The sequence below is a fragment of the Nymphalis io genome, chromosome 4, assembly GCF_905147045.1.
Source record: "Nymphalis io chromosome 4, ilAglIoxx1.1, whole genome shotgun sequence".
NCBI classification, from domain to species: Eukaryota; Metazoa; Arthropoda; class Insecta; order Lepidoptera; family Nymphalidae; genus Nymphalis; species Nymphalis io.
Window position 1 is genome coordinate 10,255,858 of NC_065891.1, and position 25,032 is coordinate 10,280,889.

The 25,032-nt window shown below is 31.6% G+C and overlaps 1 protein-coding gene across 1 annotated transcript; it reads left to right on the forward strand.

Moving 5' to 3' along the window:
• Nucleotides 1-40: 40 nt before the first annotated feature.
• On the forward strand, nucleotides 41-24,160 carry LOC126781834 (heparan-alpha-glucosaminide N-acetyltransferase). The gene is made up of 10 exons (XM_050506915.1): nucleotides 41-396; nucleotides 9,263-9,393; nucleotides 13,457-13,572; nucleotides 19,070-19,226; nucleotides 19,350-19,554; nucleotides 21,267-21,434; nucleotides 21,505-21,626; nucleotides 21,751-21,920; nucleotides 22,130-22,316; nucleotides 22,839-24,160. Exons 1-10 carry the CDS (start codon nucleotides 208-210, stop codon nucleotides 23,131-23,133), a joined length of 1,740 nt encoding a protein of 579 aa, XP_050362872.1. The 5' UTR covers nucleotides 41-207; the 3' UTR covers nucleotides 23,134-24,160.
• The last annotated feature ends 872 nt before the right edge of the window (nucleotides 24,161-25,032 follow it).

A 25,032-nucleotide genomic window follows, 5' to 3' on the forward strand; every position in this document is an offset into this window, starting at 1 on the left:
TGTGGTAATACGCGAGTCGCGAGCACCGGTTTTACCGGCAGTTCAAGTCCGTGCCTCCCGTCGCTAAGACGCTGGCAGAAATGCAGTCTAAATACACCACGACATTAATGTAACGATGATTGCTGTTATTATTCGAAAAATAACAAGTGTTCCGTGTTATTTTTAGTGACATTTTAGTAACAAATTTTTTTGTTATCGAAAAAAAAAATGAATGAAACAGTGGATAAAGACGCTTGGTTATGGCTCCGTGATGTGATGAGGTCCTGGCTCGAAGACCCTGGTGTGGAAGAATACCAGGGTCTCAACATGAGCGCCCTTAAGATGGACCAAGCCTACATTGTCGGAGTGACTGATCGGGATGTTGGTGTTTACGCGGTGTCAGATGACTGTTTCAGGGTACGTAAAATTGTATTTATTGGCGAGTATTAGTCATTTCTTATTTATAATATAAAGTTCAAAGTTGTAGTTATTACTGGAAATGTTTATTGTATAAATGATTCAAAACCTTACATTGGTTTATAGGTATAATTTAAACTTATCACGCACAAGGACAAGGCCAGAAACCTATACCAATTAATAATTCTTAAGCACATTCAGATAGAACAATAATGATCGTAATTAAAAATGTGTTGTAGTCAATACTTTGTTCTGTTTCGGTTCAGTAGTACTAGTCTTGAGATTAAAATTTGTGTGAAGCACCGTTATCTGGCGGTATGTTTACGAAGTTATAACATTTGGTTTCCCACAAACAATAACACTCGATTTGACGAACATTTGTTTGTATCAAGGAATGCGATACGCTCCAGTGATTTTACTGAAATATAAAAACTCTTTGTTTAAAAATATTTTAAAAAAAGACGTATTTTTTTCTCGGCCTTATCAAATAATAGCAGTATGAAGTGGATCGACCGACGCTTTTCTGAATAATTCAATTTTTCGACTAGGGTAAATTTTGTAAATTATTATAAAACTAAAATAAAAAAAAAAAAAAAATATATGTGTCTCGACTAAACCTTATTTAGGTCTAAGGGACCTCATTTTATTACATATTCATGACAAGGAAAAGATAATAAAGAAACGCTGCTATCATCGTTTTTTAGAATGTAGTGATGACGAATGTAGAGGGAACGAGAATCTAATGATTTTTTAATTTTATTTATCAGAGAGAACAATAAAAAAATTAAATCTTTATTAGTATAACTTTCTCTGTTAAAAATAACCACTATAGATCTTTCAAAAGCTAAATATTCAAACGTAGTCAGTACAAGAGAGTAGTGATTGTTGCACTTCAAAAACTAAATGGTGCATTACGGTGATTGGTTAAAATCTGTTTATTGCATCTCTAAACCAATCGTATCGTTTAATCGAAAAAAAAAAGTTCAATGAACCGCACATATGTCTGAAGATATTCTGTTACAAGCGTACCTAATCTATCATGTGATGAATTAAGCTCGAAATTGTTAACATACATATACTAATTAGTGCTTTCGTACACACACGATTTTTATATAGTCAATTAATTACATATATTAGATTCTTACATATGAAATTGGCGTTTTGTACGGGAGGAATACAAACCCATTTTTTTTTGTAAAATATATTTAATTAATCAAAATATGCACCGTTGTTATCTATGTACTTTTGCCATCTCATAGGTAGTTCTTTGATCCCTTCACTATAAAAACCATGGGGGCGAGAATCAATAAACTCTTTGAAGGCGGCTTGGACTGCCGCATCAGAGTTGAATTTTATTCCTTGTAAGAAGTTGTTCAAATTCCGGAAAAAATGGTAATCTGTTGGAGCATGGTCCGGGGAGAACGGTGGATGTCGCAGACATTCCAATTGTAGCTCATCTTAGTGGTTGTTTGTGCAGTGCAGCTTGCGTTGTCGTGAAGCAGCATTGGCCTAGAGCGCAGATAAAGATGCAAGTTTGATTCACTCAATTCATGAGGTACCCATCGTTCAAGATTTTTTACTTTCCCGATTTGCTTCAAGTGCATTAATACAGTTTTATCACTTACCCCGAAGCCTGCAGCTACCTCTGCAGTGATTTGTGAGGGATCCGCTTCCGCAAGAGCCTTTAATTATTCATTTTTCACTTTGGTCTCCGGCTGACCACGGGGTTGGTTCTGAAGGTCGAAATTTCTAGAACGAAAACGTTGAAACCAAAAACGTATCATGTTTTCTTTTGCGACACCAGCACCGTACACATCATTAATTCTTCGAGTTGTTTCTGCAGCACTGGTGCCACGGTAGAACTCGTACTTGAAAATATACCGATATTTCATGTTTTCAATTGTGCGGTAATAAGCGACGCCAAAGAAAAAAATAATAAGAAAAAAACAAATAAATAACTGTTTTCAAAACTCAAATGTACCAGCTAAATGAATTTATAAATTTGAATTTGGAATTCTTAACCAAAGAGGAGATATTTCAGATCAAAGTGTTCAGTACGACAAAACGCTAATTTCATATGTGAGGACCTAATGTTTTAAATCAACAGTATATATCGACAGCCTCGTTGGTCTAGTGGCTTGATGTAAAGCCTCAGAACCGGAGATCCTGGGTTCAATTCCCAGGTCGGGCCAATAAACAGTTATTGGGTGTTTCTGTCAGAAAATTCTGAGTAGCGACATCAAATAGCACATAATATAATTTACTTATTTCTGTTATTACTATTTTGTTATCATTGTTTTATAACTGTTAGTAAAATTGTCCAGCAAATGTAATTGTAATATGATTGAATATCTTTAAACACTCATTGCAGGTTAAGCTTGTGTATGTTGGTGTATAATTTAAATATTGTTTTCTTTATGTCAATTACAGCAATACTTTCACGACTATTAATTACGCAATAAGAAAGTTGCGAATGTTATCGATAATAATGTACTTTAAGACTAAATTTTGCTTTAAAACGAACGCAACTTATTCCGTATTGTAAGTAAGTAAGTTAATCTTTTCTATTTAAAGAGTTTACTTTGTTATTAAGTATGATTAAAAAAAATAGTAAATGCACTATGAAAATATTTAGTTTGCTTTAAATTCGTTTTATTATTAAAAAAAACTCTAAAATAGCTTTTTCCGTCAATCTAAACTCCGTTATATACTATAAGGGGGTTAAGATATATGTTTGTTAAGATTGCAAATAAAATGTCTCAAGAGAATTTTGCAGGTCATTGTTTTGATTAATACGAATCCAGCTAATTTTAATAACTACTTAATCTGTAAACAAAAATCCATTTTATTTTAATTGTTTTTATGCTTATACTAAGCACTTTACACAGATATGAATCAAGTTCAATTATAGATGCTTACTAATATAATACGTATAATCAGTTACGACCACCTAAATTGATTTATTTATAAAAAAAATAGTTTACTTGCTATAATCATAATTTTTTCACACATGTTATTATAAACATTTAAAGATTATTTTAGTAAAATATATATATTTATTTACATCTTCCTAATTGAATTGTTAATTTTGAATAAAACCGAATCTAATTTATAATGACTTACACTGATCTTAATCATTTTAAAATTATAATATAGCTATTAATAATATTATAATGCTTAAAAACTATAAAGGATTCTTTATAATGAGTACAAAATATCGTTTATTAAAGATTTAGTGGTAGAGTTACTGATATAGATTTTAAATTGAGTTACAAAATAAGTCACGCCCAATCGTGTAATGAGTGATAACATCCTGTTTATAATATGAACAATTATTTTGTAATTATGTATTTGTAAAAGATTTCGCGATATATCCTGCGTTACGCGTGTATGATTTTGAAAGCCGGTTAAAGGTTAATTAAAGGCACGTTGGTATGTGATTGTTATTATTATATTATAGTTTCATACTTTGCGCTTATTCTATTTATTTGATTTCGTTTGTGTGTTTTTCTCTTTAGCCTAGGTAGGAGATTAGCCGAGTTGCCCCAGCTATCCAAAAATAATATAATTTTGTTTTAATCGCTTCGGAATGGGAGACGGGCTCAAATGGCAATATGCCTAGTGCCTTCCCTTCATCTACGTAAAAGCTATTTAGAGTCCCCCTTCTGTCCAGCATTTAAATTTCATCCACATTAATTATACTTAAAGTAGAATAATTGTAGACAAAGATTATTTTTTTATTCTATTATATATATTTTTATTTCAAAGCAATCGGTCGTTACTTTACAAGTTTATTAAACTGTAAGCACATCTTTCTGTTGAAGTGCCCTCTTCTAAGGAAGGCCGACGATTAGCAACGTGAACCTTCGAGGACTTCGGAATGACTCAATAGCGACAATCAACTGCGTTGCCTTGCATTTTGAAAGAATTTGTCTAACTATCTAACGGTATATGTTTAGTTGATAAAAATGAGTTAGTTAGAAAATATATTTATAGAATAAAAAATATAAATTGGGAAAACAGTAAAAATAAAATATAGTTTAAACGCACACCTTAGAAAACTTAAAAGTGATCTCTAAATATGAATTTATTGGTATGTGTATCGACTCTTACTTCATGACTTTGCCTGTTGTTCTATAATATCTTATTCTAGATATGGCAAATTTAAGATAACATGAACACTTTCCCATTTTTCCGAAACGATAGTGGTCAGCAGGCTTCTTCTTCAGTTTGTAGCAATCACCTGAAACTCCTTTTATTATATCTAGATATACTAACATTAACCCTCCCTCCCGATTTCAACGGAGTCCTAAGCCGAGGTCCGGCTTCACCGGAGGCACCCTTAGGACGTCCGTCTCTCTTAGCCCTGTGTGGCTCCCAACATCCGGCTGAGTTCAACTCGCCCATCCCGCCCGGTGACGCTGTAGAGGCCAGTAAGGCCAACAGTATTACGCAATCCGAAAAAAAAAACTAACATTAAATGTTGATACAAGCTGTAATACGTGAGACGAGCATTGAGTCAACTTTTTAATAAAAATAGTTATATTTCCGCACAATGTATAAATTGTATAATGTACACCATTTTTAAGATAAATCAGATTAAAATTTTGTATATCAATCAAATATGCCGAACATCAAACATAAATGACAGAGTGAATATTATCTTATCATGTGACCCAAAAAAACCAAATAAATATTAATTAAATTGAAATTTTATTTTATTTTTACAATGTTATTTTATTAATCAGTAGAATTTTCTAATACTAATTATAACAATAGCCTGGTATTTCACTTTAAATATCATCATAAAATTTAAAAGTAATATCTACTTGCTAACATGAAAATAAATATAAACTAAATGTTAAAATTTATTTAACGACAGTCAGATCAGTTGATTTAAATATAGTCTATAATATTTTGTATGTGTGCATCATTGTTTTAGAAAAGGGTGACTAGCATCGATTCTTATTGACGTGTCATGGGTTTTCCGTACTACCTGGGATATACGTAGGTACGTAACAACTTAGAACATCGCAATAATATTTAACATTAAAAAAAAGTATATATAAATTCTACGTCATTGAATTGTATGTACAAGTTCAATAATAAACAAATAAATCGTTAGTTGATTTAGATTCTGATTTTATACATTTTATAGTACTAAGCTGATTACTCTTTCGGTATTGAAATTAGTATAAAAAGAGATTATTGAGTTTGCCGGGTCTTTTTGGTAGTATACAGACCAAACCGATACCACAGATTTAAGGTTATTAAAAAAGATGAAAAAGTTTTTATGAAATACTAAATATCTACATTAAATATATTGATAAATGATCTATATATTTATTCTTAAATATTAAATATATATGCTTAAGTCAGTGCTTAAGGAAAAGTTTGTTGTCGTGTCTTCTCGGTGGAATCGACATTCCGAACTGCTGAAAGACTTAATTGACATAAGCGGCTTGTAAAATGTCGATTCAAATGTGTTTCTAAAACAAATTCGAATAAAGTATATTTTTAATTGGCGTTAAAACGCTCAATAAGTAGGTATATCTCTATAGCTCGTTAATATCCCAAAGTGAAAAAAAAAATTTAAAAGTTAGAAAAAATAAAAAGCTTAATATAAATATACAAATATCTTAACCCAAAGGTTGTCTGTAAGAAATCGGTAATCAGTAATATTAATAATTTATTTATTTAGATAAAAAAGTTGCATTCTGCTGTACATATTTTTGAATTTATCTATTATAACTTATTTTCAAACTGTTTAATGTGTACAGGAAAAGGATTTTTTTTTTACAATTAATAGGCCAGCGTTTGACGGTTGACTTGCCTGATGTTAAGCATCGACACGGTCTAAGATGTAGCACGCTTGCCTATAAGAAACCTGTTTACTCTGGATTTGAAGAAACCAACATTGTACCTATCGGGAAATACGGACTCAGGCAAAGCATTCCATAGCTTCGTAGAGCGAATGATGAATGTAGACTCAAAGCGCTTCGTACGTAGGATATTTATATATATATAATATATATATATAAATAAAAATTTCAATGACCTCAATAGTATGCAGTTTTATCGCTATGTGATGGACATTATTAATATCTATTTATCTCAGAAGGTTTACTGATATTTTCCTAAAGGTTATATTGAATTTACAGCCATATTAAAAACAGTGATCATAAGTCGGATTTGAAGCGGCGAGTACTAAAGATGTGTTCATATGATCCGCTGCGCCATTACGGCACTAATGTAATGTCTATATGTCTAACGTCAGTTTAATTTTGAATATACTTACCTTACAATTAATATTTGCGGATAATTGTATACCCTTAAATTCTTAAATAAATAAACATCTATAATAATACTAGTTAATTTCATAATAGTACTTCTGAATTTTACTTGTACGTAAAATCAGTATGATCGCCTCTGACGTAAGATAGTGTTAATAAATCTATAACAGTTAATAGTAATACTTTTGTGAAAACAAGACAACATATTATTTCGCTCCACTTTATATACTGAGCACCGCTATTATTTGGCGTGCGTGTAATAGTCTATTGTAACAGTTTTTTCTCGTTTCATCACAGAAGCAGGCGTACATATCTCAATAACGCACATAAGCGAATAATTTCTCTCAAAGTAGAACAATTTCATGTCTCGAATGCTTAATAAACACACGAAACACTTATATATTCTTTCAATGAGTAATTTTTGTACATATTGTTATAGAATGATGCGTCAAAACAATATAAACATATTAAGATGGAAAAATAGAGAGTTTTAATAATAAACATTTAGTCAAAATTCTATCTTTTTAGGGTTTCGTATCGGTATTATATATAAAGATTGATACAAGCTATAAAATTAATAAGTATAATTAGGTTCTCAAATTACCCACCTGAAGGAAAATACTAACTCTTTAAATTCCTACGGAAAATGAGACTATTTGTAGTGATAATGAGAGAAATTTTGGCTGTCGTAGTAGTTACAGTAATAAAAGATTGTTTATTTTATTATTTATGTTTTTACAATCATAGAATAATGGCTATAATAATTATTATTCTTTTATTTTTCGATCATAATAATAAGAAGCTCCACGCGTTTTCGACTCGCACTTAACTTTTTTATTTTAAATTATTATCAAAATTAAAGAACAAGAATAAAACATACTTAACTAAAATACTCAATTTTAATTGACAATCGACTTCCAAGTAAAATTAACTGAAAGAACAAAAAAATCCTAAGCATTGTTTTGCAAACTCTCCTAATTCGACATAAAAAAAATTAATACAGAAAGCATAAAATGTAGATCCGGTTATTATGTATACGTCTCTCATTATTTGAATAATGACAGTCATAAGATTAAATTCAATTAAAGAAATAAAATTTATGTTGGTACTATGTAAAATGCATAGTTGCTAAAATGATCTTTTACATTCGATTCGTTATATAAGTTCACCTTTCTTTAGATGGTTCAAACGTGGGTACCGCAAAACAAGAGAAGTAGAAATGTATTTTGCAATAATTTGGTTTAACAAGTTTGGTTATAGTGTTACGTGATATGTCACAATGAATACATTAATATGTATATTATAATTAATATGTATTTATAGAATTCATATACACTTTTATAACTTTATAATAATATTACTTATTAGCTGTTTACCATTTTTGTAAATATGCAATATAAAATAGTGGTATTTAATTCGTAATTCGTAGATGTAATCTCACCGAAACTTTTTACCAATGCATTGGAGGACGTCTTCAAGACGCTCGATTTGAACGGACGCGGTATTAATATAAATGGCCAACACATTACACATCTGCGACTTGTCGACGACATTGTCATCATGGCGGAGACTCTGAAGAATTTGGAAAGATGCTAAACAACCGATTCTTCAAGACATGTAGGTCTCGGGATCAACATTGAAAAGACCAAAATTATGGCAAACCAATATGTATCTCCGAGACCAGTGACCGTAAATGGCTCTCCACTTGAAGTTGTGCAGGAATATATCTACCTGGGCCAAACTATACAACTTGGCCGGGACAACTTTGAGAAGGAGGCTAAAAAAACGTATTCTTCATACGTTTGAGCTTGGCGGCATTCGGGAGGTTGCGTCATATTTTTGAATCGTCGATCCCACAGTCGCTTAAGACCAGGGTCTTTAATCAGTACGTCCTACCTGTAATGACTTACGGTGCCGAAACGTGGACACTTACCGTAGGAGTGGTCCACCAATTTAAGGTCGCTCAGCGAGCAATGAAACGCGCGATGCTTGGGGTTTCTCTGGCAGATAGAATCCGAAATGAGGACATACGCCAGAGAACTAAAGTCACCGACATCGCACGTAGAATTAGCTCGCTGAAGTGGAAGTGGGCTGGTCATGTCTCCAAGCGCATTGTTGGCCGATGGAGCCGACACGTATTAGAGTGGAGACCACGCTTAGGAAAAAGTAGTGTAGGACGCCCTGTGACAAGACGGACTGACAATTTAAATAAAGTGGCAGGTACGGAAAAGATGCGGACTGCCCAAGATCGGGATGGTTGGCGTTCTATGGGGGAGGCTTTCGTCCAACAGTGGTCGGTAAAAGACTGAAAAAAAAATCGTAAATCGTTAAGTTAGAATCAGCGTACGTTTGTATGTTTAATATTAATTGTATAATGTATAGCATTTTAAAGATAAAGAAAATTAAAATTTGTTAAAGCTGGCAAATATGCCGAAAAAAGAAACATAAATTATTTAAATGTAATTATACGCTTTCTAGTAAATAGACTTTATGTTGGTATATAAAATTCAATAAAAAAATCAAGATTTAATATAAACGATAATTCTAATTATAAATTACTTTAATTTTTTCAGTGTCCATTCCAACTACAAAAGAATCTGTCCCCGGAGACGGAGGGCTGGTGGGTGGTGAGCACAGCGAGGCGCGGAACCTGGCGCGTCTATTCAGACGCTACAGAAAACTACACAAGTGCTAGGAATACTTCGTAAGTTGCTCACAGTTTACTAAATTACAGTTGTTTTTAAATCATCTGAAATTTATCCTAGTATCTATTGTACACGAAAACCCGTCTAAATATTCATTTTCTCATGCATTGTCAGTAGGTCGTAATCCTGTTTGATGGGTTCATAAAATAAATGATTCCTTTTATAATTCTGTTAGTACATGCGTATTTTATACTATAACGCACAAAAATTCAACGGTTAAATTACAAATAACTTTTCGGTGATTATTTATTTACTTGGTCGTAGGGCTCCGTTCAGGCCCTTCTGGGTAGGTACCCACTAAAATTCTACTACCAGACAAAACATCTCTGTGGTCTGTTTTTGGCGACCGGCTTGATTTATTTTAACAACGTCTAGTCTAATTAATACTATATCTCTATAATTTTTTAATCCTTAAACTTAGATTGTCATGCTACCTGGTAATGAACATTAATCTAACATTAAAACAAATTATTATTAAAGAAGAAACGCCAAAAGTACGGAGAACAAGTCTGTGGAGAGATAATAAAAAAGTCTGCTGTGAACAATAATTACTAACAGGTGACTTCCGACTTCCTGTATAAAATTAAATAAATAAATATATATTTTTTAACTTTATTTATTAAATATACTTACTTTATAAATGAAATTAAATATATATAATTGCGTAGCTGCTATTTGGTTTAAAAATAAATTATAAAGTTTCTTTTCTAAAATATTAAGCTTTCAACTACATAGAACTAGAGTAGTTACACTTTTACTTTATTTTCGGATACTTTATAAATTGATAACGTTACTTTGTTAGCAATATCTTAACTAAGTTAAATGGTTTTAAAAAAATGAATGGCGATTTAAATGTAATAAAAAAACGGTTTAATTACGTTGTTTATTAAGAGTGGTTTTTAACAATCGGGATATTCTTTACAAATAAAAGGTAGGTAATATATATTTTTTTTTATCTTCATACATATTTATAAAGTAAAATCAATTGATAAAACACAGGCGAACCAATGCGTTAACGTGACTTGTATTAACTTCCGAGATAAAATATCTGCTTTCTACTCTTTAATATTGTTAACAAGTAGGTAAATCGTCATCTTATGTATTCACTTAAATGTTATATTTTATTTATTTTCTATGCGTTGCGTGAATGTATTTTAAAAAATGTTTCCCAGTGCAGCTCATATCGGCTAATAAATTGACCGCTCTGGGTCGGACAATCTTGGACGGTATTTTTTCAAACAATTAATTTAATTTATTTCTTATATTTGTTATCAACTATTTTGAGATTTCAATATATTTATATTATATTTTGTGTTACAAAAAACATTATCATAATAAGTATCGTATGTTATAAATGCTTAAAAACGACTGACGATAGAATATTTTGTATTCGGTTTTACAAATAAATTTTATCTGCCCTTTACGTTAACTTAAATAAATAAATTTTATTTATGTATTATTTTCATAAAAAGATCTTTATTATAATTATTCGCCGAGGACGGCGAGTCACATTGCTGGTGTAATTTTACGTGATCTTTGGTAATCACAGGCGCTAGTTGGTAACAACATCGTTTATATGGTTAGCAGTTTATATATATAGACTATATGTTTAATGGTATGAATATATTTAATGTGCCAATAAACAAGGGCAGAAGTGACCAAGTACACATAGCATTTACACAAACAATAAAAACAATGTATTTATTATATTAATAGAAATAAAAAAGTAATAATTTTAATAATTTTTTTTTATGTACTCGGCTATGATTATTTTTATTTATTCATCCATATGAAAAAATGAATGGCAACGTTTTTTATTGACGCATTACTATACGTTGCCTTGTTCACTAAACAATTATTACTTAACATAATATAATGACGCATTGTTTCAACGAAAGATTGACCTTTTCTCAGCTCTCAGGTTGAGAGGTTCTCGGGTCAAATGAGTGCTTCCTGGATTGATGATCTTCTTAGCCGTCTAGTCTTTGATCGCGATTTCCGTTGCGTGGGAATAATTTACTTAGTACGTGTATCGAATGAAAAGAGACACTCCTAACAAATTATTTCATTCTTTACCAATTACGTTTAATTACAATTTTACATGTTTTAATGTATTGAAATTAATATAGGCTTATTACGTATAAGCTAAAAAGAATATATATATATATATATATATATATATATATATATATATATATATATATTAATATATAACAAAACACACAATTAATATAATTAATATATAACAAAAGACACAATATATATATATATATATATATATTTTGTGTCAAGCCAAGTTCAAGCTAACAGAACTGGCGAGCAGCACCGTGTGTGATATTACACGAACCATTTGAAGCCTCTTTTAATAGCCCCTGATAACTCAAAAACTATTTTACATAAACATATCAAGTTTGGCTCATATATTGAGACTTGCAAGAAACATATGTGCTCCAAATTTCATAAACACACCTCAAGCAGTTATTTAGATATTAACGTCCAAAAATCGTCATTTTTATCACTGACTGACTTATATTAAAAACTCTTACCCAGTTCCAGATGACCTAGAATGTTCAAATTTGGCATCCAGATATGTAGTCGGGTGAATATAAAGGAATAAATCAGAAACTAGTAAATTTTTATCATTTTATTATAATTTTTCAATTAATTGATTCTACGAACACTTACTTATAGTGCCTGTAATGTAAGAATCAGCAATCAAATTTAATGCCAGGCGATCTTTATGTGGATTTTAAGGTCTTCACGTGAATATATAACAAGTGGAATACCACCCTTATTTTTTTTTAAATCCAAACATATCAGTTTTAGTCCTTATAACAAAGAGTATAGTCGACTTTCGTATTTATTACGTTATTAAAAATATAATTTCTTCTTATAACTTAGGATAATATATTGAAGCCTAAGGTCCGACTTGGTTAGTTTTCATATACGAATTATTATTAAGTACCTACTAAAACAGTCATGGAAGGCCCTATGTTCACTGGCTGGCTGGACTTCAATAAATTATCTTAAGTTATAAGAAGAAATGATATTTTAAGCTGTTATAAAATATTTTATGTTGTTATAAAAAATTTCAGGACTGACCATTGAACTTGGCACCCATTTAGATCTCACTTCTTTTGTCGTTGAAGCCAACAACCAAGGCATATATAATAATATTGAATTTGGCTCTCATTTCACATTTATGTTTTTGATGGGATTAAAACTAGCCCTAATCATGACTGCGTGGAATGATGAAAAGCAGCATTTTCCCACAATTATAATGATATATAATTTATTCACAATACATTTCTTTTATTATATAATTTTTAATGTATTACAATTTTCTATTTTATTTACATTTATATATTACATTTTTCTATGATTAATTTAATTCGTCTATACTTGTATAATATATATTGATTGTTATATTTTGGGTCAAATGAAAATACACATGAATATCTTATGCAATTCAGACGATACATCATTTATTAATATCACGAGACATGTTAAGCCCTCTTCAATCATTTTATAAAAAAATTATCCATGAAAGAAAGGTGACTCAGTAGACAGAATGGGTCTTAATTGAACGGCTTCAAATCCGGCGAAGCAAAACTACTTATTCTACGTACTTCGGTTAATTTCATAAGTTAAGGCAGTGCAGAAGCGTGGTGAAATTAATTTTGAAATGCCTCCTCAGTGAGACAATTTGAAAAAGGAGGTGACACTTATTTTTCTTACATTGTATACAAGACTTTAGTTAAACTATATATAATGAGGAGTTGTAGTTATTTAATATTAAGTAATCTGTATTAATAATATGGATTTCTTATATATTTATCAGCGAGATGCTTAAGGATTAAATAATTAAACGGAAGATGAAGGAAGAACCGGAATTATAGTCGAAATAGTATTTTAATGAAAATAAAATACATTAACAATTTTCATACTTTTACTGTTACTATCTTTGTTGTTGTTATTGTTTTGCGCATAATATTATGGCATTAAAATGAAACGCTATTGATTGTACCTATATTTTGTATTTACAGAATATTTTTGTTCCAGGGGCTTGTTATGTCAGTTAAGACCCAACTTGGGAGAGTTTGGGGTGTATACTTTAAATGCAACTGGCGAGGGATGCACCATACGAACGAATAGAGAACCTGTTGATATATATATGCGTAAGTAATCAAAAATTTACTAAACTTTAAAATATGTTACTAAGATAAATAATTAACTAAATATATTTAACTTTACAACAGCTGGATGTAAATGAATGCCAGAGATGAAAAAAATAATTAAAAAAATCCTCCTTCCTTGTAGTGTCTGGAAATCCTTGTAACTTTGATTTGCAAAACTGGACATATGTCATAAGCAGTCAAATTTATTCAATAATAATAAAAAGCCTTATAATCAGACAATAACATAAATTTACCGCCCAGTTTGGAAGCACCATCCTTGACACGAAAACACTGAACGATGCTCGTATTATTTATCTGATATAAACTTCTATAATATTATCTATATCTTGAGATATTCGATCATATGCTCTTCAATTGATTTCACTGGCGCACGATGTGCTCATTTTTTCTTCACATAAATCGCTCGGTTACACACACATCAATTAAAACTTGAGTTAGATATATTAGCTTTCTTATTTGAATTATTTACGCCGTGATTAGATAATTAGAAATTAAAACTATTGTAATGTATTATATGCAATACAATTTCTATAATAAATAAAATATGTATCTATACTTACGTCACTTAAAATATTCCCGCTGAGTTTCTTTCGCCGGTTCGTTTCTGGTCTGTCTAAATTATTAGCATGTCAATAACATATCCTTGCATAAATAAATCGTAACAATGTTAGTAGCTTTTGTAAATTATGTTCATTTCATTCATAAATAAAAGCCAATGTTATGCATTAGTTTTTATAAAATATACATCGACCATTTTTAGATAGATCAAGATTGTGAAATCATTGTCACCAGGCAAATTGCCATGTATCATTTCATATGCAAATTTATACGGTCAAGGCGATTTCAAATATAGTTGTACTACATAAAATCGACCTTCAGCAATCCAAGTCTGTTGTTACATAAATAAGACCCTTTTCATCGACCTGTTTACATTAGTTCACGTTATTTATGAAACATGTTAAATATCTTGTATCAAATAGTAACTACGTCTACTTACCGTGAAAATTATTGCCTCGTGAATGTTCCGTTTAAAAACACAATTTATTTTTATATCAAAATATCTTCTATTTATATTTAAATACTTACTTCAAATTAAATTAAATTTACATTGAAAAAAAAATTTCGTTCGTTATTATTATGATTATATTGCTCTATTTTAAGTTTTTTTATAAGGAAGGATACACCATAATTGTAAGAAAGAATGTAAAGAAAATGAATTTTCGTCATACGATTAAGTTAAAACGGTAGCATTATGTTAGGTGTAGTTAGTTCCTACATTTATAAACCAGCTTTGCAATTTAATTTAGTCTTGGTACAAAAATGTTTAATACCTACTGATAATGCGAAGGTGTGTTTGTAAGTGATTGAATATAAACCGTTTTAAGTCACGCACCAAAGGTCGGAGAAAATTGTGAAAATCTGGCGGAACTAATGTTTATTTAACTATATAAGATCTAGAGAAAGTCTTAATTTATTTCTAGGCATCCAAAAAGACATAATCATTATTTTATTTTTTATACGATTATATATTTTTAAATAACCTATTTATTCAAACAATTGTTCGCCCCGTGATTGAAAATCTATCATATTACAATTAATCACAATTATAGGAACCATTTATTTGCATATTTGGAACGTTTTTTTCTACTATTTCCAAATTGTTTTTATAAATATTACTAAAACTCGTCAATACCTCATAGAAGTAAGTATTTAACGAAGGTGTTTTGGTTTGCCTCTTGGTTTTGTCAATATCTTGTCAGGAGACCCGTTATAAGATTTTATTTCGAGCGACATGCTCGAAATAAATTGTACACTTGCAATACAATATATGATTCAATCCCATTGTCAATTGTTACCTGTTAAAATTATACTGGCTTACAGTTGGAGGGAGGTACATCAGCCGTCCTCAATCTTTAGTTCGTCGTCTTCGAATTATATTATTTAATGAATATCATCCGTTAGATGCGACCTAGAATACTAAAGATTTAAGTGGTACGAATTTATTGCGAGTGTCACCGATATACAGGACGCCTTAAATTACTTAGATTCTGACAAAGAGGAATGTTCAGTTCAGTCTTCACGTCATTTATTTAATTATAAAACAATTTGTATAAATACCGAATAATAAAATCGACTGAGTTTTTATAGTTAATTTTTTTTTTTTCAAACAAAAACCGACTTCGAAAATTTGCCTGAATTTATGTTTTAAACAAAAACGTAATATCAATAAAACCAATGAATATGGGATGTGACCATCATGAAGCTAATCTAAGCAAAACAGAATCGTAATTAAAATCGGTCTATAAAAATATATATCCGAACATTCGATTAAAAATATATAGACGAATTGAAAGCACGTTTTTTGAAGTCGGTTAAAACAAGTTCATCAGTCAATGATACATTTATATAAAATAAAAAATAATTAGATGTTACATTCCCGTGAATATTTGTTGTACTGTCCGTAAGCTACATAAAAGAGATCCCAAAAAGCCATTCTTTCTTTGTTTATTCTGTGCTCGATGCGGATGTCTGAGTCAATCACGATATAGGGTCTGGTATTCGCAGTGACAGGGGTCCATGGCATTGGTAATAAGTCACTCGTTTCTGGTGTAGGGTTTCTGTAAAAAAGCTTTTTGGTAAATCAACTGGTACGTAATAAAATCGAAATAAAAAGAAGAAAAATAAAATTCCATACCCGAATTTGACAAAATTAGACCACAGTGTGCTAATTCGGTCAGTTATCAATTGATTTTGCTCATTACTTTCAATCCTATTGTTTAACATGTGAAATAGATATTTCAATTCATCGCCATGTGCCGCATTGTCTTGTGCATTTTCAGAATAACTGAACTCGTATACAAATATTGGGCTTGCATTTTCACTAAGTAACTGCGTTATAGTTCTTTGTAGTGGATGATAGAACGCGATATCAGAATAAAACTTTTCTAATTCATGTTCTAAAACTTTTGATACGGGCTCATCTCCAATGTAAAAATTCCTTATGATGTTAGCAGCTTCTACCAAATTGTCATCAGCTAGATTAAAATTATCTTTTATGTTATTATAAAAAGGATCACTTTCAAAATAATTATTGCTGTATTTAGTTGACAGATCTGAAATTTCGCTGCTTGTGTGACCAATTAAAATTGGCGTATTTTGTACTTTATTCTGATTTGATAAAGAAAATGGATAGTTTTCTATAAAATTACTGATACCACTAAATGATTTCTCCCTGCAAGGTTTTAAATGTAAGCCTAAATCAAAAGCAGCGCCAGTGACGAGCTCGTGTGAGCTTCGAGATAGAAAACTCAGAGCTTCCAACGTATCTGTCGTATTGAAACCTAAATGTCCAGAAAGTTTTAGTGCAGCATCAACATCTCCTTCGACAAAAGAGCCCATCGTTTGAGGAGTGCCACTTTCTGCAATAACTTTACTGTATACTTTTTGTTTATCAGAAAATAAATGTAATAAAACTGAGCTTGCGCCTGCGTCTTGACCGGCAATAGTTATATTATATGGGTTACCACCAAACGATGCTATGTTATTCCTTATCCATAATAAAGCTTCATACTGGTCTTTTAATCCTTGATTTCCCGGAACGGAAGGTATATCAAGACACATAAACCCGTACGGTCCTAAACGATAATTAATTGTTACTACTATAATGTTTTGTTTCACTAAATGTTCTGGACCATATTCGCCAGCGAATCCTTGCCCGAAATTTCCTCCGTGAATCCATACCAAGACTGGTAATGGATTCTGAGAGCTCGCAATTGTAGGTGAGTAAACATTAAGCCGAAGACAATCCATTATTTCATATCCATTATTTGAAACAATCGGCGTGAGTTGTGGACATTTCACTAACCCATAATATGCATTGAATACTTCTTCACCGAAACCTGGATGTTGTTGTGGAGGCTGAAATGAAAGCGTAATTAATTATAAAATTTGTTATAAAAACTTTAATATTATAAACTTTTGTAATAAAAACATAATTTTACTCACACCAAATGGATTATTAAGATCTACAACAGCGTAAGGAATTCCCAGAAAAGATGAATAACTACCATCACTAGATCTGAGGCCTCTCACCAGACCTTGATCAGTTATTACAAGCGGGTCGACCCTAAACTCGGTACTGCTAACACACACGACACAAAAACTTAAAAATGTAAAAAACTTCATTTTTTGAAGCTATTATATGAGATTACATAACATGAATATGGAAGAAGCGCCTCTATTGGAGAGAACTTTTGTAATGCAACTTAGATAAATAGTTTTGTCATAAATAGGCATGAGATTATCTTGACGAAATGAATCTTCATCTCCCTTATCGAATGTTTCAAGTGCTTATGATGTCGCTTAGTACTGTTATGATTATTGTATATACTTTCTGGTATGACGTCACTTATAAATATCAGCAATTGTAACTAATGGAACTAACCTAACCTTATTACACTTCAATTTAGTGTCTACGTCCAGTTTCAATAAATAACACTTAATTAAAATATTAAAACTAGTATGGGGCGCCTGTGGTAATATATCGGTAACAGCCTGTTAGTATCCCAAGTCCTCCTTTTACTCTTTGAGGAGAAGACTCAGACCTTACTCCACCTCGCTGCTCCAATGATGGATAGACGTGGCATATTTTCATTCGCCTTATGCAGTTTTCCAGTGGAGCTCGTGGTGCCCGGGTGTAATCTCTCGGAATCATCGGTTAAGATTCACGTCTTCTAGCCACTGGGCCATCACGACTCCATTTATATAAAACAAATATTTTTTCTATAAAAACATTTTCTCATAATTCATTCATAATTGTCAACGGATGTGTAAGTGCTATTGCCATAATTATGAACGTGAGGTTCAGCTAATAAGCGAATGATTTTGGTTACATTCCGAGATAACAATAAAATTTTAAAACGATTAGTTAAAGAAAAAAGTCAGATATGCTGAATGAAATTCTAAAGAAAAACATTCGAACATAAAAGGATTTATAATATGTTACTTGTATTTTTTATATTTCTCAAATACATATAATAATTATAAATACCATATAATTTATGTATATTGTAATTTCATGTTTGAAAGGCAAATTCTTTTGCGCGTTTATTATCATATTTAATCTGAAGTGTTTCGACGTAACGATGAGATAAATTTGAATTTCCGCTGGTATTAAATGCCTGAACGACGGCGAACTGGGTTTTGCATTTAACTATGTATACAATATACCTACAAAACGATCATGTTAACAATAGAACGATATCGATTAAAATCTTCTAAGACTAAATTTCTTTTATGTATTTTTAGTAAATGGAATCACGGTATAATCAAATAGAATTATAAACGTATCATAACTGACTTTTAGTTATTTTTTTTAATCCATGTATTTTATTTTTACAGATTAAATAAGTTTTTATAATAAAAAAAATTACAGTTCGTTTAATAATTCTATATAGAACTTTATATTTTATTTTAGCTCTGCTCCTTCTACTGGGAGTGTTGCTCGCAGCATGGGTGCTGTACGGTGTAATTAGGCTTATAATGTCAAGAGTGAGACGATCAGCAAAGCTTCGGTATGGAGACAAGGAATTGGCCATTCAACAACGTTTACGCGCCCTTGATACTTTTAGAGGGTAAGAGATAGGTTGTTAAGTTTACTTTACTATTGTTACACAATATTTTGGAAAATAATCGTTTATATTCGAATTAAATTAGAAATTTTTTTAGTGTTATCTGTTCTTGATTTTTTATTTAAGGATTGCCATAGTATTCATGATATTTGTAAACGACGGAGCCGGCGGATACTGGTGGCTGGAACACGCGACATGGAACGGTTTGGCTGCTGGCGATCTTGTATTTCCCGCTTTTCTCTGGATAATGGGAGTGTGCATACCACTCTCTGTGAAGAGTGCCTTCGCTAAAGGAGTCCCGAGATGGAAAATTGTTTTTCATATCATTAGGGTAAGTTATCGTATATATAGTCGCTTACTTTTTAATTACAAAATATATCAAAAACTTCCCGTGGACAGCTGCATGGTATGCAGCTGATGCAAATTTTTCAAATCCCTAATTTTTATTTCGTATTGTTTTTTTTTGGATCTATTGTGTTGTGTACAAAATCAAAAGTAACGTCCATTGCATAAAATGTATTAATAGAGACCAGTTACATTATGTATACAACAAATCAATAAGTAATATTAAATGTCAGTAGAATTTTTAATATTGTTAGTTAAGTGCAAAAGAAAATTATATAAGATAAGAAAGTATATACGTCATATTTCTCCGATATTCGTAATGAAATATAATGTTCGTAATTATTCATAAAAATTCTGCGGTTTTACGGCATCGTATCGAAAGTAATTTAAAAAATATATCGAAGAGAAAACTTTATAATAAATTTAAACTTAGTGCAGCCTACCGCAGGCATAACCGCTAAGATTACATAAACACAAACGGGACGAGGTTCTCGAGCGGACTGGTTCGGCAAGTTATAACATTATGTATATTATATTTATTTGTTTACAATAAGGGTAGACGAGTCAGTTAACCTTTAAGAACCAGTATTATTACACAAAACCTGCTTGTGATGTAGATTGGCAGTTATTGTTTATACGCGCGATACCGGTTACGTAAAAATCATATTGACCGATTATTGAAAGTTTGGGTACAAGTTTTAATAATATTACCAACCTCTTTAGTCGATTTATGTAGCGATTAATGTCAGCCCTATGACACTACATAATAGTTTTTTTTTTATAAGCTGTCATCTGAGTCTTGTATGAGAGAAAATTTTATCGATATCTGAATATCAATATTTTAATTTTTATATAATAATTTAATTTTTTTCTTAAAATATTATTTATTTAAACTTCTTATCGCATTTCACATCCGTGAGATTCCTGCATATACTTTTGAACTGCTCGTTAAACGTTTGGTTTGCGAAATGTATATTGCTATAATTATGCAACTGGTTTTCTTACTCTACGGTTATATACGATCCAATATCTCACGTACGTGTTTTTAATACAGATTTAAAGAGATTGCAAGACTTTGCAATACGTTTCATGTGAAATTCTTACGTTGCGTGCAAAACATGCGCTCTCACAACCACCTCGACTATTATGCGGCGTTTATTTCGTATCGCTTTTCATCCATTTCATTATTTATTCTTTCCGTTGGAACATTTTTGCGATCACTTTCATCAATGTATTGTATAATTTTGAAACATTTAGCTGGCGAATAATGATTATTATGTACGGTGATTTAGAGAAATTAGTCTTGACCTGGTTTTGTTAACCGAATGAGGTTGTTACATTAAAAATGACGGTCAGGTGTGTCCTGATGTACGAGACAGCTTGATTGATCTTATTGGCATAGCACTAGCAAAGATATAATTTGAAAACTTTTTTTTTTATTTTTTTATTTACCGACATACTTACGCCCAGTAACTAAGTATATCGAAAGAAATCATAATTAGCTGTAAGTTACTTTTTCAATGTCTAAGTCGTAACAGTTGTTGCATGTTAGATGTGCAGCTTTCTGCAGCTCTACTATAGCTAATCAATTTTTAAATGATTTAATAAACGTATACATATACGCTAGAAATAACACCATTACACTTAAATTGGGTTTTTGAAATTGTTAATTTATACTTAAATTTATCTACTTTCCAGCGTTCAGTGATGATGTTCCTGCTTGGTATATCTCTAAATACAATCTACGGCTCCAACATGTTGGGTGAGTTGCGGATATTCGGCGTGCTGCAGAGGTTGGCGGTAGCGTATCTGGTTTCCGCTGGTTTCTACGCGCTTACCGCTCCTAAGTACTACACGCCACCAAGGGTAAATATTTAGTTTTTATATTATCAAGATTTAAATCTGATAGCGAAGTCAAGCACGGTAATATTTCCAGGGCGCGTGTGGGCAGGCGTTGAAAGACGTGCTGTCATGTGCGTGGTGCTGGGTGTTGGCGGGCGTGCTGATAGCGGTCCACAGCTCTATCACATTCATCATACATGATCCTGACTGTCCGGCGTGCGTATCTTATCTCAATTTTTTGTCTCAACAATTGTTTTAAGCAATACAACGGAATCAAAAGCTTTTTAATTTTAAAAAGCTATTATATAATTTAAGATGAAAATAACTATACATTTTGTAGAGGATACCTCGGCCCTGGTGGTAAACATGACGAATGGGTCGCTCCGGAGTGCAGCGGGGGCGCCGCGGGGTACATCGACCGATTGCTCTTAGGAGACTCTCATCTCTACCAGAATAGTGACGCTAGAAATGTGTATGGTGGACCAGTGACGGATCCAGAAGGCTTATTAGGTAAATAAATATTATTCTCATTACATGGTTTTCATAAATTACAAATTAAACACGGCTTCTCATTGCAGTCAGAGTGTCTATTACACTTTTTTTTCTAAATGACCTAGTAATTCAGCTGTGCAATTGACCAACCTAATAATAAGTGGTCGCCAGCGCTTGGATGGAAAAAAATATTAACAATTCCTGCAACACCTTGATCTCGTTTCCAGGTTGCCTCACGTCAGCCGTGCAGGCGCTGTTAGGCGTGCAGGCGGGCGCGACGGTGTTGCTGCAGCGCTCGCACAAGGCGCGTGTGTCCCGCTGGCTGGCGTGGGCACTCGTGTTCGCGCTGGCAGGCGCGCTTCTCGCAGGCTTCTCCAGGGAACACGGAGTCGTACCCATCAATAAGAACCTCTGGTTTGCATTACACAATATTTTATAAAAGTCTGCTTTTTATTGGACTAGTTTTGGATAAAATACTGTACCCAGTCTATGTAAATGACACTGCAATAATAATTGGTAAGTTGCACCTCTATTGATATTTTAAAAAAAATCTTGATCTGCTGTATTAATTGCTATTGCTTATGTAGAGTGTATAAGAAATTTTGCATTAACTGCTTATCAGACATATCACACAATAACCAAACAGAACCAATTTTAGTATTGGGTAAGTTCAGTTCACCGTTATAAATTAGTAAATACACATGAATAATGTTTGAAAGACATTATGACAAAAAGGCATGTTCAAGGCAAGCCATTTTAGCCACTTGTGTTTACAGTTAAACGTGCCTCGTACTCTTGAAGTATATTTGATTGTTTGTAAAATTTAAAACGTCCTTTTTAAAAAAGGTTTTAATGGACTAAACGTTTTTTATTTAATTATAAATAGTTCGAATGAAACTTTTGCTTGTCTGATAATTATTTAATTTATGTTCCTAGGTCCATGTCATTCGTCTTAGTCACGTCAGCTGTGTCGCTGGCGATACTAAGTATCTGCTACACATTCACCGACGCGTGGCGGCTGTGGGGCGGAGGACCATTCCGAGCTCCTGGCCTTAACGCCATCGCTCTCTATATAGGACATTCGATATGCGCCCACCTGTTCCCCTTCCACTGGAAAGTACCTTTCATGAGAACACACGCGATACGGCTGATAGAAGCGGTATGGGGAACTGCCTTGTGGGTGATCATTGCACATATTATGGCGAAGAAAAAAGTATTTATTACGCTCTAAGTTAAGGTTTTGTGAATATTGCCAGTTAAAATATTACAAAATGTATTGATAAGTTTTATTAGACAGCCAAATACGAAAATTACAATTTTATCTCTATTTTGTTTATCTTTGAATTATCATTCATGGTGCTGTTTTCGGCTGCGTATATGATGCTTACCTACTCTAAAATATCCGTATTAAGATAATTTGTAAATAGTTGATATTTTATTTTGACATCTGACAACAAAAAATAAGCACTTATATTTTACAAAGCTATTTGAATTATATTGAATAACAATTTGAGTAATTCGCATTATGCTTAATAATTTAACACCGTTATTAAAAAAAAAAAAAAAAACAAAACGTCAAAAGAAATGTTTACGGTACAGCTCAAGTAAAAAAATGTAAAGTAAAGAGTAGTATAGTAATTTTAAACTGCCATTTTTATATTACAGACAATTTATACGATAATTCGTAAGTTTTGTGAGATAAGAAAATGCGGATTTTTTATTTTATTTTTATAATTAAAAAAAAAAAACAAATATATAAAGGTTGTTTATAAGATTAATTTACTTAAATTACATCCTGGGTTGTGTTTTTTAATAAGACTGAAAAAATCAGTACGATGTCAAATCCTATACCTACCTACCTACGTCAGAGTGAAAATAAATTAATAAAAACAAAATATTTCTTCCTATTTTATAAATAGCATAGAAATTGCAATTTCATTTTTGAAATTAACAAAACAGGATAAATTTTTGGTGCTGTCGGTATGTGACAATTTATCTATTATTAAGATTATCATTTGTCTTCTGAATTTAAACTCTCATAAATTTAACTGACATTTATATTTTAATTTGATTTAAAATTACTTGTTCAGTTAGATTTTTTATAAGGCATATTTTTAATATTTCGAACATTTTTAGTATATAAAAATGCTGTATTATAAGAATCTAGTCTAAACATATTTTTTTTATATAAAAATACTATTCGATTTGTTTAAGCAAAGACTTATATGCTTGCAGCTAGTACATTAATAAACGGAGACATATTTGGAATTATCATGTGTTTTATTTTATTTTAGGGGCGTGGTAAACCTCGCCCTAAAACTACATATCACGAATTAAAAAAAATATAATACACATTTCTTTTGTTTTTCGATAATATAAGTTTAACTAGCTATTGCCCGCGGCTTCGTTTGCGCGTAAGTATAGGTAAAGGATGTTGCATGGAGTCTGTGATGTTAAAGTAAGAAACATGAAATGTCATTCTGAATGTAAATGAAAAATGTCGCAAAAACGGGGAAAATTTATTCCATTTGAGAGCTTCGGTTGCGTGCGCTGCGTAAATTATCATGTATGACGGAATTGTTCCTCAATAAAAGTTCTAAAATATGGTAATCAAATTTGTTCTAAAATAATGCATTATTTGCGAAGCCGCATTAATTCTTATGAAAGATATCGAGATAAGATTATAGACAGTTTTTAGTACTTTTTATAGTTTTGACATATTTCAACAGGTAGTTGAAAAATACTTAAAGTTTATACGTTAGATAGGTATTTCATTTCATCGCCATAATCATATATTTTTTTCTCATTGTTTTGTTAAATTTATACTTAGTTGGTGAAACCGCGGGCACAGCTTGTACTAAATAAAGGTAAGGTAGCGTAGTGGCAAGAACGCCTGATAATTAACCGAATGTAGCGGGTTCAAAGCCAGACATGTACCACAGTTTTTATATTTGTTTAATTTTATCAGTCTACTTTTAATGGTCATTTTTTTGAAAAAGATGATAATGTTTCATTCGGTTAAATGAGTTTTTAATTCGCCATTTTTGCAATAACTTTATGTAGCCATAAAAAAATTTAAGAATAAATAGCTTGAAACACGTCATTAGTACGTCGAGGTTAACAAATAAGG

Bases quoted from the DNA above. Each gene is read 5' to 3' on its own strand.
- LOC126781834 (XM_050506915.1), top strand. From the start codon at position 208: ATGAATGAAACAGTGGATAAAGACGCTTGGTTATGGCTCCGTGATGTG. The intron at 21,627-21,750 runs GTGCGTATCTTA...TACATTTTGTAG, and splicing joins CATGATCCTGACTGTCCGGC to AGGATACCTCGGCCCTGGTG. The intron at 21,921-22,129 runs GTAAATAAATAT...TCTCGTTTCCAG, and splicing joins GGATCCAGAAGGCTTATTAG to GTTGCCTCACGTCAGCCGTG.